The following is a 24,133-nucleotide window of genomic DNA, read 5'->3' on the forward strand; positions in this document are numbered from 1 at the left end:
CGTAACAAAGTCACAGATCTTATAAGATCAGCAAAAAAAGACTTCTACAATAGTATGCTAGAAAACACTAATACTGATTTTTGGAAATACTTTAAACATCTAGTTCCCCAGGCTAAATCCAGCAACCCAACTTTTATTACTAAAGATAGCTGTGAGATAACAGACAACAAAGAAATTGCAAATGCTTTCAACAACTTCTTTGTAAATGTTGCAACAGAGTTTATCAAAAAGAGTAATAATGACTACACAATTGCCAAGAAAATTAAATCTTTTATATCTAGTCACCTACCAGAAAATACAAAGTTTGAAATACCTCTTTGACGGGAATCAGATGTTTTGAAGTATCTTCAAACCATTGATTGTAACAAGTCTGTAGGTCTTGATGGTATTAGTGCACGATTTTGGCACAGTCCAAATTACATCAAGTTTAACCAGGCCACTGAATTGTGCAATAACTACAGGATGCTTTCCATCACAATGGAAAAATGCTAAGGTAACTCCCTTTTTAAAAAAAGGTGCTACAGATAATATTTCCAATTACAGGCCCATTTCAGTTTTACCAGTTCTATCGAAACTTTTAGAAAGACATGTACATACTCACTTTTATAACTTTTTATGTTCATATAACCTTTTATCCATCAACCAATCAGGGTTCAGAAAGTTACATTCTTGTCTAACAGCCTTAACAAATATCACCAATTTCTGGTACCATGCAATCGACAGGGGTAATTTAATTGGTGTTTTACTCGTTGATTTCAGAAAAGCATTTGATCTTGTTGATCATAATATCCTGCTTCAGAAATTGCAAGTTTATGGCTGTTCTAAGATAACAATGGAATTCTTTGAATCCTACCTTAGCAACAGATGTCAATCTGTTTCTTTTAATGGCAAACTGAGTGATTCCTATCCAGTAACCACAGGTGTACCCCAGGGATCCATTTTAGGACCCCTTATGTTTTTACTATTCATAACGACCTTCCTCTCGCTTCTCAATATACTGATATGTACATGTATGCTGATGATACAGCAGCACAGGTGATAAGCCCTGACACTCAAGTTATTGAAACCAACAATGAAATGATTTCTATTATAGATTGGTGCGACAATAACAAAATGTGTATAAACTCTCAAAAAACTAAAGTTATGCTCATTGGAACCTCACAAAGAAAGTCTAAACAAAACAGAAATATTACAATAATGTGTGGCAATGACAAACTCCAATGTGTACCATATGATAAATTACTGGGCATAACCATTGATGACCAACTCAGCTGGGAAAAACAGATCAGTACAGTGACTAGAAGGGTGGCTTTTATACTTTTGCATTTTAAACGGATAAAACAATTTCTAACTTTGAACAACAGGCTGACATTTTTTAACTGTTTTATCTTGCCACATTTTAATTAATTTTCAACGGTGTGGGGAAACTGCTCCAGTGCTCTTTTAAATCGAATGGAAAGACTACAAAAACATGTTGCAAGAACACTCACGGATTCTGAATATAATGCACCTAGTGCACCCTTATATAATCGTCTTAAGTGGCTTACTTTTAGACAGAGGGTTGCCTATAATCAGTCAATTTTAATGCACAAAGTTTTAAATAATCTAGCTCCGGAATATCTCAATATTTTCAGATATGTTGAGAATGTACATAGTTACCACACAAGATCATCTTCCAGGAATGATTTGTACATACCTAAACACACCACACAAATTTTTAAGAGAAGTTTTGTTTTTAATGGAACCAAAATCTGGAATAGTCTTCCAAATGACCTTAGAACATCTTGTAGTCTGAGCTCTTTTAAACGTAAATGCAAATTTCACTTTTTACATAATGTATAAATAATTCCCAATTGTCAATTTGTGTCAGCTGCTTTTGTCCATGTTTTTATTTGTCTTGTATGTCATGTTTAATTGTATTTTTCATATGTTCTGGCGTTTTCCTGTGATATTTTAATGTAATATTTTAATGTATATATTGTAAATATTTTAAAGATGCTCGGCATTGTGTGAGAAGAGCCTTTGGCTCAACAATTTATCGAGTTTAAATAAAGTCAAATAATAATAATAGAAAGTGGAAAATATGAGTCGTATTTCACATTGCAACTGCTTAGATTAGACGTTAATTGTTTTTAAGAAATTGTGATTTTAAATTCAAACATATCAACAGAAAGTTATTCTAATTGTTTTGTTTTTCTTTTGTTTTTTGCCATTGTAGATCTTGTTTAGTGGAACAGTGTACCAATGGGTCACACAAGGCATTGACCAACAAGGAATTCCTTGAACTACACTTCACAAGTCATAAGTTTGGGTCGTCGTTTGGTTGCAGTCCTTCCAGGCTCCTTCTCATCTGTTGTAGTTGTAAATGACATATCAAGTTCTTCTTCTGATGAAGATGACAACTTACCACTTCTTGCATTGCGAAAGCCAAAGTCATATGATGATGAGTCACTAAATAACTTACCTCTTTCAAAACTTAGTACTTGTAGGCATAAAACATTGCGAAAGCCAAAGTCATGTGATACAGATGATGAGTCACTGGATAACTTACCTCTTTCAAAACTTAGTACTTGTAGGCATAAAACATATGATGATTTTCCTGATGATGATGATGATGATGATGATAATCAGCCCTTGTCAGAAACCCTCCCCCTCTCAAAGCTTATTTGTCGGTAACATGTAGATAGTTCTCTGAGTTTGGTTCAGTGGCCCGAGTGGTTAATACTCTCAGAATATACTAATAAGAACTTTATAAGGTCTACATGTGTGAAATATGCAATAAACACCAGTAAATAGTACAGGGAAGGAAAACATCTGTGATAACTTCAACTTAATGACAACTTTGATGATGATGTAAGTATCAATTTGACAGCAATGGAGGCAAAACCTATGTTAAAGCCTGCGTGACCTTTGACCCGGCAAGAGGTTCATCACAACAAAAAAGTATGATTTAGGGCTGTTATTTTTAATACTTTTTTCAAATATTTAAGTGACACAACTAACATCAGAACACAACATTTTAATTATATTTTCACTAATAATACAAATGTGTACAAATCTTCATGAATTTTCCACCTGTGGCCCTCTTGAAATTCCAATTTCGTTTTTTCAACCAATAAGATAATTTGCATGAAATTTGCATATTTTGAAGAAAAAAAATCAATTTCTTCACTTTTAATCATCATTTTGTACCATGGTATAGTATATTGGAAAATTTCATTAATTTTATCTGAAAAATAAAGTAACTGATATTTTAGACCCTTTAATGCTTATGGCTGGGGTCATTTTTGATTAATTTTATAAAATCCACTTTTTGGTAATAATACATTTTACTTTGAAACCATTTGAGTGGTAATATTTTAATTTTGCTCTCTCCCAGTGTTATTGTCTGTCATTTTATCATGAAAATAATTGCTTGGGGTCATTTTTTAAATTAATATTTGACCCTAAAATTGACAACTTGTCATGTTCTGCACATTTCAGATTTTTGCAGAAATTGCGCAAATCTTCTTTTTCAGATCAGTGTTTCAATCATTTATCAATGTGTGAGAGCTTTGAAATTTTTGCTGTTGTTTGTATGTAGTACAATCATTGCAAAAATGAAGGGACCATGTCAGTAACCTTCAATATATTTTGATTAGGTCAACTCAAATATGGTATTTTGTCTTTTGTTTCACACTAGCCATGGGCCTCCCTATGATTGGGTTTTAAGGAATTATCACTACTCTGATCATGCAACAACACTTGTGAACCTAAATCAAACAGACTTAGATATGTTGTGTCTGCTTGTTGGACATGGAACATGCCTACAACAATAAAGGATGGGTCGGGTATGGGGGATAGTATCAGGACAAAAATGGATATGCACATGTATGTCATAGAACACTGTCCTAATACCAACTTTGAATGAGATTTGTTCAAGCATGTCTGAGTTATGGCTTTGGACATGGAAAATTCACAAACAAAATGGCTGCCAGGTGGCCATATTGGATCGTATCATGACAACAAATGGATATGCACATGTATGTCATAGAACACTGTCCTAATACCAACTTTGAATGAGATCTGTTCAAGGATGTCTGAGTTATGGCTTTGGACATGGAAAATTCACAAACAAAATGGCTGCAGGCAGCCATATTGGATCATATCACGACGAAAATGGATATGCACATGTATGTCATAGAACACTGTGCTAATACCAACTTTGAATGAGATCTGTTCAAGTATATCTGAGTTATGGCTTTGGACATGGAAAATTAGCAAACAAAATGGCTGCCAGGCAGCCATATTGGATCGTATCACAATGAAAATGGATATGCACATGTATGTCACAGAACACTGTCCTAATGCCAACTTTGAATGAGATCTGTTCAAGCATATCTGAGTTATGACTTTAGACAGGGAAAATTTGCAAACAAAATGGCTGCTAGGCGGCCATATTGGATTGTATGATGAAACAAATTAACGTGCATATGTATGACATTGTATGTTGCCCCTGTATCAAGTTTGAAAAAAATCGGTCCAGGCATCTCCAAGAAACGGCTCTGGACGGACGGACGGACAGACGGAACCCAATCCATAAGTCCCCGTTCCGGACTTCGTCCGGCGGGGACTAACAATCTCAAGTTTGAATTAGCTGCATTTTAAGCAAAATAGAAGTGGTGGTTTCTTCACTGCCCTCAAAAACATGTACTTTGTAGCTACTATAAATTGTTCCGGAGGAGATATTCAGGTAGGATGTTTTTATAAAAACATTCTAAGAAAACAAGACCAGTTAGAATTTGAAATTAAAAACATATTTTTCTATTGTACTACTTGTAGTCACAACAAAAAACTTAATATTTTTTCAAGATTTTGATGTGCACAGACTTAACAAAATTGTTGCAATAATAATTGTTGTACAAATAACCAAACGAACTGTTACTTATAAATATATTTTTGCATACATTTTTAAATTTTTTTTTTTTTATTTATTCGGTGCCAACTGGCCATTTGAAAATACAAATAGAAATGAAAATGAAATTTTTTTTCTTCACTCGCCTGACTATTTTCAGGAGAGGTATTAAATTACTCACCTACCACTCGCCTGGATGGTTTCAGGAGAGTGATTTTTAGCTCTCCTGCCATTTTCAAAAGACATGCCCTGGGATATGCACATGTATGTCATAGAACACTGTCCTAATACCAACTTTGAATGAGATCTGTTCAAGCATGTCTGAGTTATGGCTTTGGACATGGAAAATTCACAAACAAAATGACTGCTAGGCTGCCATATTGGATCGCATCACGACAACAATGAAAATACTTATGTATGTCATAGAATACTGTCCTAATACCAACTTCGAATGAGCTCTGTTCAAGCATGTCTGAGTTATGGCTTTTGACAAGGAAAATTTGCAAACAAAATGGCTGCTAGGCAGCCATATTGGATTGTATCATGAAACAAATTGACATGCATATGTATGTCATTGTATGCAAGTTTGAAAAAAATCAGTCCAGGCATCTCCAAGAAATGGTTCTGGACGGACGGACGGACAGATGGAACCCAATCCATAAGTCCCTGTCTCGGTCTTCGTCTGGCGGGGACTAACAAGAATCTTTCATTTCCAGGCTGATGTCAAAGCATTTTGTAATACAACAAATCACATTTTGAAATGTAAAATGCACATTTCTGATGTGATCATTTTCATTTGAAAAATTCACATTTCTGAGGCAATCATTTTCACTTTAAGTAATATCCCCACCAAATATCAAGCTAATCGGTCTGGCGTTTTTTTACTTTAAGTCATACACACACACACACACACACGCCGACCGATGCCTATAGCACTACTGAACCAGTTCAGTTGTGCTAAAAATAGCGCCAATGGCATTGTAGCAGAACTGTATATTTTTTTAAAAAAATGCTTATGAACACTTTATAGGTGTTCATTTGCTGAATGACTATCCAGTTGCCTATCCAACCCATAATTATCACGCAAAACTGCAATTTAGCAGGAGTTTCCCTAGGTAATGTCGGAAACGCCTCGGTAAAACCAAACTACGGATAACCCAAGTTCATCAAAAGTCGGGTTGTTGACAATCTCTAAATCTGTTTGCAATGTCAACTGTAATACGATTATAAAAGTTGTAACAGCTGATAACGTCCCTTGACTCAAAAAATTCACTCCTTGAAAGTAACCTTGCACTTGGAACTAGTTTTTCTCGTTCCATAGTTAAATAATGTTTTGAAAAATTAAGCACAGAGATACTTAAATAGCAAATTCCCATATCCGATGTTCCCCTCATGTGTTACCACTTCCCTATTGTTTGGCAAAATGACCACAATGACCTTTTCCATTTATACGGGGGAGGGGGGCCTTTAACATGTTTTAAAGAATTTCTCTCTTTGTTTTAATATAAATCTTTCGATATTAAGGGCGAGTTTGCTGCCAGAACGCATGCATTTAATTGTAAAAAATAACATATCACAAAATGCAAATGAGAAAAGTAAATGTTGTTACTGTGGTGCAATGTTGGACAGTGTACTAAGTGGTTCCCCAATTTTCCAACATTGATTGGCTTTATTCTAGACCGTTCAAAGTATTCGGGTTGTATTGAGAGATACGTATATCGAAATATATATTGATACGTTTCTGTCCAGATCTGAATTTTATATTTTGAGAATATCGATAAGTTTCTGTCCAGATCTGAATTTTATATTTTGAGAATATCGATAAGTTTCTGTCCAGATCTGAATTTTATATTTTGAGAAACCAAACAAACTTGAGAGCCATGGAAATTCACCTCATTGGGGCGTGCATCACAAAATTCTTGAACCGAGTGTTACATAAAGGGTATATTGTCGTAAACGGGAATCAAAGTATAGAGCGGTATCATGATTACCATGAAGTATGTAAACTTTCTGGTGCATACTAGTGATGTTATGACGGTTTAATTTAATTTATTATTTGCCGTGGAAACGAGTGTACATATCCCAGGTACATGTATGTACGGGATTGCGAAAGTCAGAGTGTTCAAAGTCGAGTCAAGCTTTCCTGTATTGAGAATAGGTAGCAGATATTGAATAACTTTTTCGACAACTAACTTTCCCGAGGACTTCAAAAATCACAGATATAGAGCTAAAATTAATTATGTTCAAATGATACCAATAAGCAATTCATACATTTGTTCTGTATGCATGGTAAATGTACGTATGACTGTATGCATGTTGGATGTATGTGTACCCCTGTAAATTTGAAAAATTTGATTTCAAAAGCCATTACATTTGTTCCACTACATGTACATACATAGATTGATATCACAAAGTACATTGTACTTCCAGATTTCTATAGTTTGGCACATCTTTTTGCCAATTCAAGGGTATATCATAGCCTACTATAACAAAGATTGTTGTATTCCAGCAATTATTATGTGTAGGAACAAAAAGCTCAATATTACCCTTACGGAAGGCATTCAGTTTAAATCTGGTGGATCAATGTTTTTTGCAGATGAGCTGTCAGATAGGGTCAAGTGTTTTCTAAAGAGTGCCATGGGTGGTTATGTTTTGGTTAATATTTGCTGATTTCAGAATTAAAAAGATAGTTGAATACCCAATAAAACTTATTATTTTTGCCTCCTGTAAAGATACCTCACTTTTACCTCCCATATGGATACGGGAGGTATTAAAAGGGGGATGTCTGTGTGTGTGTGTGTGTGTGTGTGTTAATGGATAATTTGTATAATTCATTATTTTCAGTAATTAGGTTATCTTCAATTTCAATATACTTCAGTAGATATGTTAACATAACAAATTGCATATGTCCTATAAAATTTGTTGATGTACCTTACAGTGTTAATGAATAATTTGCATCAGGGTTCTCCACAATTTTGAAAAATAAAGGGGCACCATAATTTGCATATTTATTTGCATATCATTAGCATATTTCCAGATCATAATATTAGGAAGTGAAAAAAGTTTCCAAAATCAAAAACTCCTATTTTTTCATTCAGCAAACTAAAATCACTAAAATGTGTTGAGATCACCAATTTCCAAACCTTTAACATAATTCACAATGTAAAAATTTCAGGAAGGATGTTACACAGACGATAATACAGTAATGTTGGCAAGCATGTTTTACACACAGAAGTGACAACACATGGCATTGTTGATGTACATATTTGCACCTCTAGGCTAGCTATCACTTACATTTGTAGTTTTGAGTTGTTGGTTTCACCATGTAAATGTGCATGTCACATTTCCCTTTATTTCCCTTTCCCCTTTATTTCTCTAAAATTTGATACCTTTTTAATTTTCAAGAATGGAAAATGATTCTTCATCAAAATTTGCTGGAAATATGTACATTTTTAATGTGACGAATTTGGGCTAAGAATAACCGAATACGTTCAGTGCAAATGTACAGTCACAAACATGGCTGCCACATCGTGGTACTACGATTGCGATTCACATCCAAACGTGATCATTTAGGACATTCATTTTACCATGGAACCATACCAGAGTAGTTATTTCTAAAGAACATGTATAATTTTTAGGTTTTTGTTCGTATTTATCGATACAATGCAAAAATTGCCATGAAATCGTACATCGCCATACTGTATTACGTATACGGAAAGGCTTGGAAAATACCGTCTTGATATACCCGGCCATAGAAACTACAATGTACCAACGTACTGTCTTCTACTTTGCGACGGTACTACATTTACTGTTTTTGTTTTGGCTACCATTGTTATAATCAATGCAATAAATAAGTTCATAAATGATGATAGACGCAGTGTTGCTGTTCACTTCCTTCATTAACGACATTGAATAGAATCTCTTGAAGGCATTCACGCCAAAACAAAGGGGTGATGTTGTGCAAACAAAGAGGCGGTCCTGTAAACAGAGGGGCAGTCCATGAAAACAGAGGGGTGGTGTGCCCCTCAAAAACCCCTCGTGGAGAACACTGTGCATACTTCAATTTCAATACAATTCAGTACACAAATCAATCATAAGAAATTGAATATGTCCTATAAAGTTTGTTGATGTACCTTACAGTGTCAAAGAATAATTTGCATAATTAATGATTTTGGTAATTAGGCTATATCTTAAGACTGCATACTTCAATTTCAATACAATTTAGTACATATGTTAAACATAACAGAGTGCATATGTGCTAAAAACTTTGATGAGAAGGGTCCGGCTCACAGCAGTCAGGCCCAACCGCCACTCACAATTGCCAACCTTGACTCAGAGGTTGTCGACCGTATATAACTACAGTAAAACGTCGATTATCCGAACGTCGAATATCCGAATTGATCGGTCATCTGAACTGACTACGTGTCCCCCGAAAAAATTTATTGTTCTGATGTCAAAGTAATGTTTCGGTAAAAATGTGACGTTTGATTAATGACGATCGACATGTGAATGAGCGCGGTTTGTCTATGAGCGCGGTTTGTCTTGGAGCTACAGTGTGTATTGTTTGTAAACAATCACTGTCCACCACTTGAATGACGTGATGTTAATGATGTACGGTAAAACAAAAGACGACTACATCGAGTGTGTTGAAACGATCACACTTTCAATAACATCTCAATAAAGTTGTTCTCCTATTGACCGCCCCGTTGTCTTTTGTCTTTTGTATGATTCATAAAAGATTTGAAATGATTGTGAAATGGTGAGAACAGCATGTCACACTCAGACTATAGTGGCGACTTTCAAACAACTTGTCGGCATGAGATGTAACGCAACCGTAGTTGCAGCATTGCTATTTTGACCATTGACTGTGATACCGAAAAAATGATTGTCGGTCAGAAGTGAAATGATCGAAAAGATTTTCGAAGGTGTAAAACTTTTTCAGCTTCGGGTTACCTATAAATCTGCGATGTCTACGAAGGAATCCTCACTCGATTGTGAAACTGAAGATAAAGAAAACGATGTCCTGTGTGAACCAGTATATCCGAACTGACCGCATATCCGAACTAAATGCATGTCCCCGTAAGCGTTCGGATAATCAACGTTTTACTGTACTTGAAATGCATTTTTCTCTCTCACCTTGTGTTGATCCATCATTGTCACCAAAGTTTTCTGCCCACACGTGAGTATTGATTTAAAATACAATGAAGTATAAAAATGTCTTTGAGAAAAGAACAATGTAGACCATTAATTACAATAATGACTAATACTGGACTATAAAGACGAAGTGTGAACTGACCACAGCTGACACTCAATCTGATTAAAATCCGATGTAGATGTCGGCTAATCGTGCATTGCTATCTTACCATCGTTATTTAGCTTGAATTGACCTTCGTAGTACATGTTTACATTTTTTAGCCCGATCGCCTCCTCTACATCTGAACACGCCACCATGCAAACGAATTTCTGCTCACTAAGACACAGGCGACCAATCAGGTTGCGTCTTACTTGTCAGGGGCATACACGACGCATCAAACATCAACAAACATTGAATATCAACAGGAAGTCCAGTAATTGAACTTCCAGAGCCGAAGTACAACGGCTCACAGTGGACGTGGACCTACCTTTACTATTAATAATAATAATAATGTTGGTTTCTTATATAGCGCTTTCCCACACCGTGCTCAAAGCGCTTTACAATTATTACCCCTGGCTCAGATCAGAACGGCACAACGGCCCTTTAGTCTTCCTCAACTCCCTGGGGAGCATACAATCCATTGCAGCCATTTCAGCGCATAGGATTAAAGCCTTCACATTGCAACCTACATCCTACCAGGTCCCCAATTATACAGCTGGGTTGACTGAAGCACAGTCGTGGTTCAAATCTTGCCCAAGGACTTTAGCCACTCAGAAACAAACAGCAGGCAGCGACAGGGCTCGAACCTGCAACCTGTAGATTCCAAGCCAGTCACGCCAACCATTCACCCATCATGACTATTACTACATGGCGTTATTTGTGCACACACGCAACGTACGAAGTATTTCAAATGTGATTGCATTGCTATATATTTACGGTAATTAAAGAATTCTTGTTTAGATGTACCTCTATGCATTTCGTCTTATGTACATGTTAGCTACATTGGAATGCGTTCCCCCCTCCCCCCCCCCCCCAGTGTCAATGTTTATCTCAGTGAACGCCTACGCGTTTTCTGTAGTAGGCTTGAAGTATTGTATGATTCATAGCAATATTTGCCATAGTGCACAGTTGTGCTATATGAATCCAGAAAAGAGAAAATTTAAGATACAATTTCTAAAAAAAAGTCCTTATCGTGAAAATTTCGGTCGCTTTGCATTGCATTCAGGGTTCGAACGGTCCTGGAAAACCCTGGAATTTCAACCCTCTCTGGAAAACCCTGGAAAAATGCTCCCTACCCTGGAAAATGATCGTGATCGATTAATATTGACGAACGACATGTCTGTGCTTGAGCCACCCATTCTATGATTTATACACTGAGTCTCGTAAATGTGAAATGGCGAAATATTTTCAAAGTCTTTCGCCACCACGGTGAATCATGCTGATTAAACCCAGACAGTCAACCGATCGTTCCACAAGAAACTTTGCCCACAGACCATATCTATGCATAGCTAGTTGAATGGGCGCCGCAATGTTTGTTTCGATCTTGGCTATATTGCTACTCCGAGTCCAGTCGTCATTTCAGCGACATAATATTGTAAAAGTCCCGGGGGTAACAGTAGGTCTGTTAGTAAGGTAATCGTAACATCTGAACATTGTAGTGAGTATCAAGTATCACCAACCACGACTAGAAATTGTTACAAGTTTGGCGCACAAGTTGACATACTACAAGCTCACGCATGGCAATACTAGGGCCTTGGGAAGTGCAGTTCAATTTCCGGGTTGTGGAAGTGCGGTTTTGACTTTCATGTCGTCGATAAATGGGAATAAACTACCCTTTTTTATGTTTGTCAGTACAGTAACATTCCTAAATGGTCAAGTTGAGTTGAGAAATCACGATGTTCTTCAACATGTGGCCGTATATAAACATCAAGACGCAAGGGCTGAACGTAATCAATTATTCATTACGCGAAATTGCGTTACGTAAATGACGTTTTTTAAGAAAAAAAAAGTTGTTGGTGACCTTTAAATTTAGCTACATCAAAACATACAATAATGAGGACACAGTTTAGTTTTTAATTTTTTTTCTGGATATGTCTGAATTAGACTATACGAATGCTGTGACTCAAATCTTACAAGATCAATGCACCAGCTTGACGAAACGACAACTACTAGTACTACGGGGATAGGACAGAGGTTTCTCCGTTTAATCTTAGCGTGCAAACGTGGTTTTAAAACGTCTTGATTAGTGTCGCCTGTCTTTTAAATGTTTTGTGACATGTGGGAACCTTTGTTAATTTCTTCTCGTCCACATCAGACAATTAGATGTCATTCAAAATTATACTTTTAAGTGTATGAACCCTGTGCATTGCATGGTGTTGCGTACACTACAAACTGTATTCAGTCAGACGCAACCTGATTACGTTCGAGGAGAAGCCTACTACAGGGAACGCCTACGCGGTCAATTACTGGACTTCCTGTTGATATTCAATGTTTGTTGATGTTTGTTGATATTCGATGCGTACATTTATCGTGTATGCCCCTGACAAGTAAGACGCAGCCTGATTGGTTGTGAGGCTCTGTGAGCAGTAATTCGTTTGAATGGGCGCCATCTCAGATGTAGAGGAGGCGATCAGGCTAAAAAATGTAAACATGTACTACGAAGGTCAATTCAAGCTAAATAACGATGGTAAGATAGCAATGCACGATTAGCCGACATCTACATCGGATTTTAATCAGATTGAGCTGACACTATACACATTGATATCTGCATGTACAGTATTGTGAATTACAGGTTAAACAAAAAGATGCTGCAGACTTTTGACTAGCATTCTTCAACATTGTCCAAAAAGTATAACAGCCTCATATACCTTTTTATAAAGTGTTGACATTGTGTCCGATCATTAGTTTTCTGTTCAATTTTACTCTGAAAACACTTTTAGTTAGTAGTTTAACATCGTACATAGCACGACGATGAAAACATGTAATTCCCAAAATGGTGGGTGGTGACGTCACAAAACTACCACAAGGTCTCACGTATCACAAGATTTCATCTACACGCAATGCGTATGTGTGGGTATATGCAACTTTTTAGAGTTTATTTAGTTTGAAATAATTTTAGCTTTTCTGAGAAAACTAATAAAAAAACTGTGATTGAACAAAATCGATGTGCAAAGATTGAGATTAGAGTTATAAATCTGTAGAGAAAGAAAACTTGGTTTTAACTTTTTCATTGGCAACTTTGATCATACACCATGTACTTTGAGTGTACCATTAATTTATTCATGAATATTAAATATGCAAATTAGCATGAATATTAATTAGCGAGCAGGACTACTCTCTAAGGGTGACCTTTTTTTTTTGTTTCACATCTCCAGTGGAATAGTCAGGTGGGGCGGGCGGGCGGGCGAAATAAAACAAGCGACCTATCGGTCAGAATAGCTCTGCTGTTTGTTTTTTTAAAAATTTTTTTTACTTTGGTGACACGTAGAAGTGGTTCAGTTCTTCACTATGCAGTTTTGTTTTAGCGATGTAATAAAGTGGTTACTGGTTTCATATGATGTCTCACTATAAAACACATTTTACACAGAAGTTGGTAATGTATTGTACTTTTATACCATAGTCACCATTTTATAACAAAAATCTACTGTTATGAAAAATTGCACAAAATCTCTGAAAAAAATGACTGGGAAATGCACACAAGAAAAAGAAAAAAAAAGAAGATTTTGAGGTTGGCTATAAATAATTCCAGTGTCTTACAGCTTTAACCCTGGAAAATTTTAATGATGAATGAAATAAACTAGGGATCTAAAATAATTTTGAGGCAATTCGAATTTCAATTTTCTAACAAATTTACCAAGTCAACAACATTCAACTTGTACTAGTTGTAGTAGATATATATAGGGAAGAAATGTATTAATCGCCATCTTAGTTTCCGTACGGCGACAATCCCAAGTACCCGGAAGAGAGTCATTCTTAGCCATACGTAGTCCTGCTTACATGACGGTGCACGAGTCTGTATTACTGACTTGACTCTAAACACGGAGGGAGGAGGGACAATTGTCAGAATCGAGTCCCGGATTACTCCGCATGCAAGCAGGACTAAGTCATACGTGACAGTGGTAACACTCTTTCATGTTCGATTACCTTTCATAAAGAAAACACAACGAAATGGTTGAAGTGATCTTTTTTTTAAATTTCTTTTCATCACAAAAACAAAATCTGTGTGATCAAAAGTGTTGTAAACTAAACCAGAAAGAATTATCGGACTGGCTAAACTTCCCGCTGAACTGGAGTAAGGTCCAAGCCTCGATAGTACGTGAGCAAATCGTCTCAAACTAGCGATACAACTTTCAAAATATAACTTGACATGTCTTCATTTGTTAGAGTTATACAATTCAAGACGGGTTTTCACTCGAAAAAAACAATTCTGTGAATAATGACATTCTGAACGCAGCGATTTCTCGGACGATGTTAACACTGTAACGTATGGCTGGCAACGACTTGCTTCCGGGTTAGTCCCTCGTGCATCCGGGTACTTGAGATTGTCGCCGTACGGAACTACCACATCAGCAATTTTGACGCTGTAATTTTGCCACCAATATTGATCGTACAAAAACAAAACTCCATAAATGAACCACAAAGTACTTTCCCTTTCAAAATGTGGTAATTTTAGAAAGAGTATTATCGTTTTTATTGACGACTGACTCTGTCAAAAATCGTCCCATACACTTCAGTTCAGGCATTCAAACTTGATCATGATGAGGTGCATATACTGGAATGAACCATTCTGTAGGAGGGGTGGATGGAGAATTGGATTTGAAGTTTACAACCCTTTTTCGAACAAATATTTGTCATTTGGGCGCACAATGCATAGAATTAAGACTATAGCACATATTACATTGCTTGTTTGACGTCAATAGTGTCTTTTGAAAAGTTGCACTTTACCTAAAGTCTCGCGGACTGATTTCCAATATGGCGTCGGTCATAATACTCATTAACATATTCATTTTTTTTTCAAATTTCAAAAAAAAAATCATAAAAAATAGAAGAGAAGACGTGCTGACTTGAAATTAACAAATCTAAGTAAGCTACCCTCTGTGCATCAACACACCACATATCAAAGCAATCTGACTTGAAGTTTATGAGGAGTTGATGAAAATGTCATTTTTGGAAAAAAATCATAAAAAATTGAAAATGGCACAGATCAACTTGGCATGAACAAATCTGAATAGCCTCCCCCCAGGGAACATGCACACCAAATATCGAAGAATTCTGACTGTCACTTTCGGAGTAGATAGTGAAAATATAAAAGTTTGACGGACATCTATGATTCACTCTACTCTCTATACCTCAATACCCACCTATACCTAAAGCTACGCTTTCAGCTTTCGCTGACAGCGGAGCTAAAAAAAGGGGCAAGAAAAAAAAATCTGTATTTTTTCAGTTCTATTCTCTGTCCTTTCTGTCCTGTTAGTCTCTATACAACTTCTTTTCTCTTCTCTTTATTGAATCCTTGTTACAAGTCTCTTTCCTTCATTTTAGCAAGGTTGACAAGTCCGTAGAAAAACTTTGTAAGAAGGTGATTGAATACTTATCATCCTGATGGATGTATATCTGTAGCCATGAACTATTGTGTGATTTTATCAGGAGTACTAATACATTCGTCCTATTAATCAAAGTGGCATTGCCATCGCTAACAATTTTTTCAAGTTATCCAATTTGAACTTTAGTATGTAACTTTTTGAAACACTTATGTGATTGTCATCAGTGTGCTAGATGAATTTTCATTTATATAAATCATTACTTCTAAGAAACATTTTTCTTCAGTGTGAACTTGTCAAAATAACCCACCAGATAACATGTAAACATTTCTAGAAATCAGAACTCCTTTGGGATTTACTGTTTAAAAGTAATTAAAAGTAATAATGTAAACATCGGAACGTCTTCCAAGGTCATGCATGTCATGTGTCACGCTATGGAGTCGGTCATTTCCCCATGATAAAACTTATTTAAAGCTAAAAACTGTTCGGAATGCAGTATGACTTTTACCAATTTTAAGCATAATTTTGAAAATGATGGAAATATTCTGAGCTATTATTACATTGCAGCAAAATGTACCGCGCGACGGTATTAATTTCGAGCCCTGTCCCTCATCAAACCTCAACGACTTCAGCCATGATGAAAGACACATGCTGCTCTGACATAACAAAGGGGGTGGGTGGGTGGGTGTGTGGGGGGGGGGGAGTAGATGGTAGTGTTCTGCCAAGGTTTCCAACAAGTGGGGACAAAGGCCCCTTGGTTGCAAAAAGTGGTGTCATTTGACAGGGAGTGGGGTCAATTATTATTGTCTATGAAATATTCACATAGATTATCTCAGACCACTATAGAGATACTGTGGTCTGAGATATTCCATTACGTGTAGACCATTATTTAACTACATAAAAAAATTCCATTCATAATAACAGTTCCCAGTAACCTATTTTTTGAAAATTGTGTACTACACATTACACCTTAGAAAAAGAAGGCAATTAAGATTATATAATTTTAAGTCATTTCTACAGAGTATATTATATATTGTTTAGAAAGATTGGACAGCCAGGTAGTCACAATTTTTAATCTGAATATCAATGAATAGCAGTGCTCAAATTTATAATTCCCTTTTTTGAGACAAGGACAAAGAACAACTTTAAAATAAGTCACAATGAACATATGATTGAATAAAAACTTTGAGAAATCCTAAACTTGTAACCACTTGTTTCATTTTTAAAATTGTTAGTACACTGCTGTGTTTATCATTCCCTCTTCAAATTCATGACATTTTGAAGAAAAAAAATCCCTGACTTTAAAAAGTACCAAATGTGAACGAAAAACTTACAAATAATACAGTCAAACAAACTTTAAAATAATTTATTTTTTATTAATTATCTGTTACTGGCTGTGTATCATGATTTGGTCCTGCTATATCAAATGACAGCATAGTTACATACCGTATACGGAAAGCTGATTAGGTGTCCTTGAAACTCAGAACTTGAATCTTTAACTAAAACTATCAACAACGTCAAAGTTGGGATGCTTTGTAAATACCACATTAATTTTTTTCTGATTTGCACAACAAGTTCGTTCTTCATGTCTGACCGGGTGCACATGCATCGGCCGTCTATAGTGGCCATGCCAGTGATTACGCATTGATTCAGTGCCCAACATTCACATGTGCCACTGTAAACATCATGCAACACGGTCTCCAAACACAGCTTTTTCGGAATCAAAATACACATGTACTCATTTAATCTAACCCATCAACAAATGAAAATCACAACCTGTCCCATAAATTTGGTTTACTAAGGCTTCTGAGCTGTGGCAGATAGATGTTCCGGTAGCAAGTTCAGTGTTTCGCACACATCAGTGAGTAGGTCAGAGGTCACGACAGTGACGGTAGACAAAACATGTGACGAGAGACGTCCATTTCGATGTCTCATCTACTCCCTCTAATGTTTCAATCAAAGTTGATCTTTTTGTGGCATTTTTTGTTAACAATAGAACTGCGCGTTGTCACTGTATCTTATATGATGTCAACTACCGTAGCCGATGACGACAAATCGGTCTTCTAATTCAAGTGTCGGTCTTCTAGTTCAAAAAAGCGGTCTTCTAATTCAAGTGTCGGTCTTCTAGTTCAAGTGTCGGTCTTCTAATTCAAAAATCGGTCTTCTAATTCAAGTGTCGGTCTTCTAGTTCAAGTGTCGGTGTTCTAATTCATGTGTCGGTCTTCTAGTTCAAGTGTCGGTCTTCTAGTTCAAGTGTCGGTCTTCTAATTCAAGTGTCGGTCTTCTAGTTCAAGTGTCGGTCTTCTAATTCAAGTGTCGGTCTTCTAGTTCAAGTGTACTATACTATACTATACTATACTATACTATACTATACTGTACTATACTGTACTATACTATACTATACTGTACTGTACTGTACTGTACTGTACTATAATATACTATACTATACTATACTATACTATATACTATATACCATAATATACTATACTTTATCACATAAATACGTGCATATCTTCTACTGTGTGACGTCAAACAGGGGTGATTTCAGAGCATATCACCCCTGTTCTACCGAACTATTTTTTCTCCATACCGTTGTTTGAGTGTTCGTGTCAATCCTATCGTAATAATTATGTGCTTTCAAAACGTAAATGCATACATTACGTTAGTAATGTTACATATATCCTTGGATGGCATGAGTTTCATACGTAGAGGTCCTTTTATTTTTATTTGATACATTTTATTCTATTTAAAAATCACGTAGATTATCGATGTAGCAGTCGGCAAGCTTACTTCCGATTTTCCGTCGAGCTCAGATCTCCGAACTTACACAACTTGAGAAAATATTATTAAAATGACGGCACAAAAGTCGTATTCAGACAATTCTACTTACGTTTTAAACTAAATTCGATATTACATGTACATCGCAAGGTTATAACCGATAATTTTGGTTGAGAAACCACACAACAGTATGACCGATACCATACATGGTAAGCTTGACCTCGCGACAGGTCACGCGATTATGTAATTTGCATAGCCATCGGGCGCAATTTTTTAATACGCGATGAAGAATATATTGCGATGAAATGATGCAGTATTCGTAAAATACGATTTAAAATTTTAGAAAAATACGGGGAAATACTTAGTTATGTGATAAATATATAATTCCATGAAATCAATGTTAGTTTTACGTCATAATGCTCCTCGTATGATTCTGCGGACTACAAATTCCCGCCTACCGGCTCGAATTTGTATTAGTCCGCGGAATCATACTCGGAGCATTATGACGTAAAACTAACATTGATTTCATGGGATTATATATAAATACTATATACTATACTATACTATACTATACTATATACTATATACTATATTATACTATATACTATACTATACTATACTATACAATACTATATTATACTATACTATATACTATATACAATACTATATAATATATACTATATACTAGATTATACAATATATACTATGCACTATATACTACATGTATGCTATACTATATACTATACTATACTATACTATATACTTTACTATACTATACTATACTATACTATATACTATACTATATACAATACTTAAACAATAATGTACGCCCTCCCAGCCCATAATGGACGAAAGCAAACTTTGAACGACATAATGGGCGAGGTGACAGCCGAGCCCATTATGGAGTGCAGCGTTTGCTTGAGTCCATTATGGACTGGGAGGGCATACATTATTGTTATTATTTTATAGTTTTGCCAATTCCAGTGAATTTGTAGACCGAGAAACGCAAAACAACGTATAATATACACAGCGCTGAACATCGTCTGCCATGTTCGGCCCGGAAGCTGAATACTAAACATAGCGACACACGTACGTACACGTACACACACATATACACTTCAATGAACTGCTGTGAAGACAAACTTGTTTCATGAATGCGTTGTATTTTTAAACAGTGGAAATGACAATCATAAGTAACAACATACATTTCGAAAAAATACCTAGTCGTATGAAGAAACAAAACAAATAAGCTTGTATTGTTATGCTCGTTCCGGGGCCGCGATGCTCAATAATGGAGTACATTATCAGTAATAATGTACAGCGATGACGTCACAAAATTCACTGGAATTGGTAATGCTATAATATAATATGCTATATACTATACTATATTATACTATACTATATAGGTTACTATACTATACTATATACTATACACTATACTATACTATATATACTATATACTATACTACACTATAGTGTAGTATAGTATAGTATAGTATTCCCGTATTTGTTTGCCCAGAATTTACTTGTGTTGTTCATCAAATAGAGATGCCAGGATTATGATAGTGGACTCAAGTTACTAGTATTTATTTCTGTTTCATTATAGCCTCTCTTCGCCAGTTTCCTGGTGAAGAATTTCACTTTCTTCGAAATTCTTCTTCGTTACTAAATGTTCGTATCTATCTGATCGTTTGACCCTTAATGGACCCTTTTGAGACTGAGTCTGGGTGGCATGATTGCCTGTGTAAATATTGGAATGAGTTTTGATATCCAATACTTTGTGTTATTGGTGTCGTTGACATTTGTGGATTGAAAAGATATGTTACTTCCGTATCTGAGCTTTCCAACGAAAATTTGAAAGTTGGACGTATTTGGTTTATTTTTTCACTCAGATTATTTAGTTCGACTTGGGTGCCACAAAATATCATGAAAACGTCATCCCTGAAACGTGTCCAGAGCGATATTTTATTCGTGTAGATTTCAATAATGCAACTTTCCAGTTCATGGAATGCTATTTCGGCTATTTCGGGTGATGTCCAAGAGCCCATGCTACATACACATGTTTGTGTGTAGAATTCTCCATTAAATTTAAATGTGTTTTTCGTGAGAATCACATAATAGTTTTAGGAGATACACTGGTGGTGGTTTTGGAATGCTACAGTCGTGATTGTTTGTGTAACTGGCGAGTCAACTGACAACTGACTGCATTGCGTCAGACTGCAACGTATTTGTGTACATATATACCACGTCTAAAGTGACTAGTATCAAATTTTCAGGAACTACAGTAGTTTCTGATGCCATGATGTGATGATACATGTTGTGCAAGTGTGAGACATATCTCGAAAGCCGGACATCCTCACATGAGATCCCATTGGTCTAGTCTAGTCTAGTCTAGTCTAGTCTAGTCTAGTATACTATAGTATAGTATAATATAGTATAGTATAGTATAGTATAGTATAGTATAGTATAGTATTGAAAACTTTTGAATGAGAAGACGGACGCGACACTTGAGTTAGAAGACCGACACTTGAACTAGAAGACCAACACTTGAATTAGAAGACCGACACTTGAACTAGAAGACCGACACTTGAATTAGAAGACTGACACTTGAATTAGAAGACCGACACTTGAACTAGAAGACAGATTTTTGAATTAGAAGACAGACACTTGAATTAGAAGACGGATTTTTGAATTAGAAGACCGACACTTGAATTAGAAGACCGACACTTGAATTAGAAGACCGATTTGTCGTCATCGGCCACAGTAGTCAACAAAACTTTCCCTTACGCAGTCAGTATACTTCTTGTGGGATTGACGTCAGAGCCTGGCCTGGTCCGGCCATGGACTTAGATAATTTTGATGCCTGCCGTAAAATGAATGCGCCAAAGCGACGCAAGGTGGGAAAATTATTGCGTCATTTGTAATTTTAGGGGGCCAATGTCGCAAGATCGCGGCCTCGGCAGAACTGGTCTAAGACGCGATGAGGAACCTTACAATTTTGCTGTGCTCAGGGGTCGGTCGGAAATAAAAAAACTTTTTTTTTTCTGATGTCGGAGCTGCTAATTAGGGTTGGTCGGGAGATGAGAAACAGAAAAATAAAAAGGGCCGCCCTAAGCTTGGCAGACCCTGATGATATAGATTAGTTTTAAAGAAAAATTTGCATAAGTAATGATTTTATGTCACTAGGCAATATCTTATAAATGCAAGCTTCAAATTTCATATAATATGGAACATACAAATGTACATCTTCAATAATAATACGCACCTGTGCTAAAGATGTTGTTGATAGTGATACAACTTACAAGACTGTTACCTTTAGTGAGTAATTTGAATAACGAATGATATTCAGCAATGAAGCAGTATCATGCACTATTCAAATTCCGTATCATTTTGTATATACCTTAACCTATGAAAGCACACTTGTCCAAAAAAAAAAGCCTGATACCATAGTTTGTTTTGTTTTTTAGTTTTAATGACCAATTTGCATAATTAGTGATTCCCTTGCGGTCAGTTTAAATCTGGTGTATTATGATCATCCTAGAATAGAATATTATCATCCTGGATTAGAAATTATATTAGCTCACAAGTGACTGGTTGACAATCATGACCTTATATTACATCGATCATATAGGGGTGTGACCACTACAGTTTCCACAGTTTACATCATAAATAAACGTTAAGCGTTTGATGTCGCACTTGTGAACGTAACGTTCGTTGAGGGGGAGGGGGTGACTAGACGAACGACGTTCGTTTGTTGAGCTTCTGCGACATTGTGTGCGATCGTCCCCCTAGAGCTGTCTAGCTACTTACCCACGCTATACCTAAAGACAATGCTTACCATTTAAAGAATCGTCGTGCTCAGTCGCTGGTATATTTGCCATTGTGTTCGTTCAAATATAGCTGTTTCTTCTATGATCTAACGTTCTGCGATGCACGTAGCTTTGTTTTTGTTCCGCACTTTTAGAAAATGGCGACGTCAACACAGTCTGATTAACATCATATTTGCATAATTCATTTGGTTCCTGACCAATCATCTCTAAACCCTAACATCACCTGATATTCACCCGTACATGATCAAAACAAAGTACGTCGACCGCAGACCGTAATCAGACTAATATTTAATTTGATGACGTCACTGTATTTTCTGATTCTGGCAATCTGCCGAAAAACAAAGATGTGGCGTTTATGTCTACTAGACTCATTGTCACGTTTTTGTATTATTATTAGCTCCACACGATCGTACGAGCATGTCATCGACACTGAGCGGAGCTTACATGATGTAAAATAGGTTTCCTTTGATCTCTGGTACATGGTTTCTGTTCGTCAGTCAACTTTTTACCTGCGCGAAAGGGACTGTTATGTGAATTGTTATGCTTGTGTGTGTGTGTGTGTGTCTGTGTCTGTGTCTGTGTCTGTGTGTGTCTGTATGTGTCTGTCTGTGTCTGTGAACACGATATCTCAAAAACTGTTTCATCAATTCTAATTAAAATTGCTACACATCCTCCATATGGTAATGGAAAGAACCAATTAGATTTTGGTGAACATTCACTGAACATTAATTAGTCATTTGCATATATATAATTAATTGTTTTTTATTCCCGAGGTATTACCAGATTTAAACTTAGTGCCCCCCCCCCCCCCCAGGGAATCACTAATTATACAAATTTTGCTAAACACTATGGTAACAGGCATTTTTTTTCGGAATAGCCTACTTTCTTAGGGACCGGTCAGTTTCGTCGGCCTGGGGGGGACCGGTGGATTGGGAGGGGGTCACCCTGTTTTTGAAATTGGCAGTGGGGGGGGGGGTCATGCTGTTTTCAAAATTGTGGATAGGGGGGGTCATTGTGTTTTGGATTGTGATAGAAGAAAAAAAATCCTTTTTCTACAATGGCATATAGCAAGTTGTCTGAAATGTGGTACATGTAAATATTTGTTTTTCTCCCTGTTTCTTACATGAATTCTTACTTATAAGTTCAAGCATAACTATAAATATACATATACATGTATTACCTAGCTACCACACTAGTTACAGAACATGTCATGTAAATGCTTGGCTGTTTCACAATCAGTGCTTCACTTATATTGCACTTTGGGGCAAAAGTGAACTTGAAGGTTTCGTAATGGTAATCTTCATAGATAGTTTATAAAAGAAGTTAATCTAAAATGTTCCCTACTCGTCACTATGAACTTGTCAGAAGGGATTAATACACTTTCTATTTGGACACTACATGTTATTGACACTACAAATCACCACATCTCATCAGATTACAGTTTCTATTATACACTAGGTATGACCACCCAAAGTTCTCTAACATACCGGTGACTTTATTTACTATACATGCAATATTAATAATAATAATAATAATAATAATAATAATAATAATAATAATAATAATAATAATAATAATAATAACTTTATTCGTCATGTCGATCATGAAATTTTCGTTGCATTGACAGAAAATAGACAAACTACATATCCACACAGTTTACATTAATTAAATACATAATCCATGAAAAGTAAAGTTAGGATTATACATATAAATTCATACATACATACATACATACATACATACATACATACATACATACATACATACATACATACATACATACATACATACATACATACATACAGACAGTAGCGGTTACATGTTATTTATGAGATGAATAGATCTTGGAACAAAGCTATACTTAAATCTGTTTGTACGTGCACGTGGTACTCTGAGGCGACGACCACTTGGTAGATATTCATATTCTATATGTAGTGGATGTGTTGAATCTTTGATA

General features: G+C 36.1%; 1 protein-coding gene across 1 annotated transcript in view; it reads right to left on the reverse strand.

The window, feature by feature from the left end:
- Positions 1 to 22,382, reverse strand: part of LOC144446435 (BCL2/adenovirus E1B 19 kDa protein-interacting protein 3-like) — a 104,447-nt gene extending 82,065 nt beyond the window's left edge. Inside the window, exon 1 of the mRNA XM_078136197.1 lies at positions 22,185 to 22,382. Within this exon, the coding sequence (XP_077992323.1) occupies positions 22,185 to 22,227 (43 nt within the window). The 5' untranslated portion in view covers positions 22,228 to 22,382. The remainder of the gene's footprint in view (positions 1 to 22,184) is intronic.
- Positions 22,383 to 24,133: the final 1,751 nt, after the last annotated feature.

This window comes from Glandiceps talaboti, chromosome 15, assembly GCF_964340395.1.
Source record: "Glandiceps talaboti chromosome 15, keGlaTala1.1, whole genome shotgun sequence".
Lineage (NCBI taxonomy): Eukaryota > Metazoa > Hemichordata > Enteropneusta > Spengelidae > Glandiceps > Glandiceps talaboti.